A 4,968-nucleotide genomic window follows, 5' to 3' on the forward strand; every position below is an offset into this window, starting at 1 on the left:
AGGTTCTGTGTGTTTTTTTCCCCCGAGCTTAACTGTATTCATGTCATTATGCTCAACCCTACTTTGAGGAGGCATTTTTTTCCACAATGGCTTTCTGAGTGCCCTCCCACCTTCCAGTCCTATATCTGACACTGTTTCTCTGCTATGCATAGAGTTTTCAGTAACTAGTGATTCGGAAGTAGTTTGTGACTCTTTCTTCCTAGTCTGTCTTTGTTTTGTAGCTCATCTGAAACCTTCTGGTTCAAACCAACTGCAGTCCAGCACATTAACCCACAGCACCACACCAGAACTCACATTTAGGAGGTAGGAGGAATAAATCAAAACTCTTTTTTTAGGTAAAGAAAGAAATATATTTACCAACTCGTTACGTTCTGTGTCATTGCATCAGTTCCAACTCATAGAGACCTTGTATATGTTTTCTGAAGAGTGGCTGGTGCATTTGAACCACCAATCTTGCAGTTCAAACTGACCTTGTGGTCCAGTGAATGATCCTGCAACAGGCCTCTGGGAGCGTAATGGTTACAAGTCGGGTTGCTAACTTCAAGGTTAGCAGTTCAAAACTGCCAGTGATTCCATGGGAGAAAGATGAGGCTTTGTGCTCCCATCAAGATTTGCAGCACTGGAATCCCTAGACGGAGTTGCTGTGACTTGGAACCAAATCCACAGCACATAACTAACCAACCAACCAACCAGGCCTCCATAGCAGGTATTTAAGGTGAACTTGGAAGAACATTACATTTCTCCTTTTGATGAGAGATTGGACTATATGATCTCCAAGGTTTCTCAAGTGTTTATATTCCCTGGGCTTATGATTCTATTATTGTTGTTGCTGTTGATAGGCATCATTGAGTCAGCTCTGGCACATTCTGATCCTATGTACAACAGAACGAAACACTGCCTAGTCCTGCACCATCCTCACTATTGTTATACTCGAGCCCTTTTCTGCTACCACCATGCCAATCCGTCTTATTGGGGGGAGGGGTGTCTTCCTCTTTCTTGCTGACCTTTCACTTTATCAAGTCATCCTTTTCCAGGGACGGTCCCTCCTAATAACATGTCCGAAATATGAGAGATGAAGGAGCATTCTGGCTATACTTTTTCTAACACAGATCTGTTTGTTCTTCTGGCAGTCCATGGTACTTTTAACATTCTCCTCCAATACCATAATTCAACTTCATCAATTCATCTAAGATTTTTACTTATTCATTGTCCAATTTTCACATGCATATGGAGCTCTGGTAGCATAGTGGTTACGAATCGGGCTGCGAACCTTAGGGTCAGTGGTTCGAAACTACCAGCCGCTCCGTGGGAGAAAGATGAGGCTTTCTACTCCCATAAAGATTTACACCCTCGGAAACCCTGTACAGGGTCGCTATGGGTCGGACCCGACTCGATGGCACTTAACAACAACAACAACAACATGGGGCTATTGAAAATGCTATGGTTTTGGTCAGTGGGACCTTAGTCCTCAAGCTGATATCTTTGTTCTTGAACACTTAAAATGGGTCTTGCACACCTAATTTACCTAATGCAATACGCCATTTGATTTATTGACAGTTGTTTCCATAACAGTTGACTGGGCAAAATGATTTTTTTAGAGGTATGAATAATTTATTTGGAACCTGTTGGATTTAAGGGCAGAGATGTCAGACCCCAGAGATTACAAACCAAAATGATGAGAGAGCTAGCAAAAGTTATACAGTTTTATAAATGTGGCACTATCAAATTTGTAAATCAAACAAATTACATTTGCAGGTCAAAACTTGCCTAAGGCTCCTAAGTTTAAAACCTTTGCACCAAAGAAAGTGAAATGCACTAAGACAAATTATGTAATTTGGGTAGAAAATCTTGGACAGAGCCAAAGGGAGATAAAAGATAAAAGGAGAAATCTTGGCATGTTTGTGAGAGTTATTCCTTTGTTATGAGTTGAAAGAGAATCAAAAGGGAAGAAAGAATCAAAGATCCTGTGTAGTTTAGACCCTGGAGACCAATACATACTGGTTTTGCTCTTTGCATGTAAGTTATATGTATTGTTTTTCTGCCTATTTTTGACTTGTCCTCTCATTGTCTTATTCCACATAACTGCATACCATTTATAAACTTAAAATTCAATTGGGAAAGATAAAATATAAGTCAGTGTGAACTTTCTTAATCATTGTGGATTAATCTTAATCAAAATGGAATTACAGTTATAAAACTTTTGAAGAAAGACTCTGAATTAATTAACTATGAACTCTACAAAAAGATACAATTTTTATTCGTTTCATGTATGACTTGTCCTATTTCCTTGCTGCAGGTACCTTCATTTGCAAGATGGTGCCATTTGTCCAGTCCACCGCTGTAGTGACAGAAATTCTCACTATGACCTGTATTGCTGTGGAAAGGCACCAAGGACTTATACATCCTTTTAAAATGAAGTGGCAGTATACCAACCGAAGGGCATTCACAATGCTAGGTGAGGCCACGGCTGCTCCAGTGTTAAGGTTAATGCCATTTTTCATTACAGGACAAAGAGAATTTCTTCAAAGAGAAACAAACATATTTACAGACAGGAAAAAGTAGCTTCTGGTCTAGATTGGAGGTATCAAACTATAACTTGAGGATTTTGAGCCTTTCCCATTTTCATCCATCCTCACCCCATCTCTTCCCTAGGCCCACTACAACACTGAAAATCTCTAATTTCAGATTCACTTATCGGGTTAAAGTTTGAAACTTTTAAGTATTGATTCTAGCTAACCTAAAATAACCCGTTGGTAGCACATTCCCACATGTGCATCCATTAAAGTAGTAAGATGTCATCTGAAGTAAGAAGGCTATAAGCTAACATAAAGGTGAGTAGCTGTTGATGGAAGCAGGAATGGGTGTTTAGAAGAGAGCAGATCAGGATTGCTGCCAAGAGGTGGGTACTGGTAGGGAGGAAGAAATAGCAAAAGGTCACGGACAGCATGAAAACATAAGACACTGAGTGCAGGAGACAAAGACAAATTCTACCTACTTCATAATTTTGCTCCAGGCAATCCTGGTTCCTCAGCTTGTGGTATCTGTTCCTGATTCAGCAAGTCATGATGAGCATGTACCCATAGAAGAAGGTTAAATTTGAAGTACTATCCTAATGGCTAGCACAGCTAAATGGAAGTTTCTCTATTCAGTAAGTATAATTCAGCTATTTAAAATCATAATGTGCTTCACAGTTATTTGGGTTTATTATAGTGAAATAATCAGAGATTTAGTAAGCAACTAAAGCCATAATCAAAGGGAGCAATTTTGACTAATCTCACTTGAAAGGAATCAATCATTTATTTCTTCATTAAGAATTCCAACAGCGTAGGATCATGGAATTATAAAAAGAAACTTTGAAAACATTGCAATGTTAAACTCATCTTAAATAGTTTCAAACAAATTGATAAATCAATCAAAATAACTAAGTCATTTGTTTCACTTAGCTATTTTCAAACTTATATCACATATTTTCTAAAAACTAAAAAGAATCATAAATCTCTTTGCTTTAAAGAATTGACATCCTTCCAACATCAGAAAATCTGAGAAAAGCATATTGTTGTGGAAAAAGGAAGAAATTTATTAAAAGGGGAGAAAATAGAGGGAGTGTTAACATTAAAAAGCAAAGTTCATAATAAGCAGTTAAAGTAGAACTTACTCAAAAAAGTCATTGTAGACAGGGAAGTTTTAAAAGACTCCTTCTCATGAAAGTGTCTGGTTGTTGAATGACAGCTCCCTTCAACTTTGATACACCTGCCTTGTCACTCACATGTTTGTCATGTCCCACACCTCCTGGGAGCTAAAATTGCTATTCCTTCATACCCTGGCCAAAGGAACCTAGAAGTGGTCCTAGACTGAGTTAGAATTGTACATCTAACTTTCATGTACCTTCTATCCCTAAGTAAACAGTGATCAAGGAACATTGACAGTGACCTAAACCATTTAGACTAAATTCCTCCAAAATTTGTACTGAAGATTGGAAATACAATTGGACATAACTAGAAGAGACTAGAATAGAATAGATGTGTATAATGTTGTAAAAACCCTTCTACCATTGAGTGGATCCCATTCATAGGGACACTCTATAGGGGTTCTGAAGTTGTAAATCTTTATGGGAGCAGAAAGCTTCATCTTTCTCCTAAAGACCAACTAGTGAGTTTGAACTGCCAACCTTGGAGTTATCAGTCCAGTGCTTCTCCTACAGTAACACCAAGGTTCTTGTATACTTGCATAGGTTATATATATAACCTATATAAGTGTGTATATATGTATATATGTGTGTGTGTATGTGTGTGCACGCGTGTGTGTGTTGCTGTAGATGTAGATAAGTACTGCACCCAAGGTTGGTGGTTCAAACCTATTAGTTACTCCTAAGAAATGCTATACAGGGTCACTATGAGTTTGAACCAACTCAGTGGTACCTATATATATATGTGTGTGTGTGTGTGTGTGTTGGTGATGTTGTTTTATATATCTATATATACACATATGTAAGGAGCTTTGGTAGTGTAGTGGTTGCGAATTGGGCTGCTAATTTCAAGGTCAGCCGTGCAAAACTACCAGCTATTCTGCAGGAGAAAGATGAGGCTTTCTGCTCCCATAAAGATTTACAGCCTCGGAAACCCTGTACAGGGTCACTGTGAGTTGGAGCAGACTCCATGGTACTTAACAACAACAACAACAACACACACACACACACATATACATATACATACGGAGCCCTGGTGTGGCGCTGTGGGCTAGTCAGACTGCAAAGTTATTTGAACTACAAGGTTGGTGGTTCAAGCTCACCAGCTGCACCTTGGAAACCCTATACAGGGTCGCTATGGGTCAGAACCGACTCGACGGCACTTAACAACAACAGCAAATATATATGGACCTCTGGTAGCGTAGTGATTATGAATCCGGCTGCGAACTGCAAGGTCAGCAGTTCGAAACTACCAGCTGCTCTGCGGGAGAAAGATGAGGCAT

The 4,968-nt window shown here is 39.1% G+C and overlaps 1 protein-coding gene across 1 annotated transcript in view; it reads left to right on the forward strand.

Annotated features, from left to right (window-relative positions):
* The window catches only part of QRFPR (pyroglutamylated RFamide peptide receptor), a 164,921-nt gene that overhangs the window by 128,163 nt on the left and 31,790 nt on the right, over positions 1-4,968 (forward strand). Inside the window, exon 2 of the mRNA XM_006866278.1 lies at positions 2,297-2,455. Within this exon, the coding sequence (XP_006866340.1) occupies positions 2,297-2,455 (159 nt within the window). The remainder of the gene's footprint in view (positions 1-2,296; positions 2,456-4,968) is intronic.

This window comes from Chrysochloris asiatica, unplaced genomic scaffold (assembly GCF_000296735.1).
Source record: "Chrysochloris asiatica unplaced genomic scaffold, ChrAsi1.0 scaffold00088, whole genome shotgun sequence".
Taxonomy (NCBI): domain Eukaryota; kingdom Metazoa; phylum Chordata; class Mammalia; order Afrosoricida; family Chrysochloridae; genus Chrysochloris; species Chrysochloris asiatica.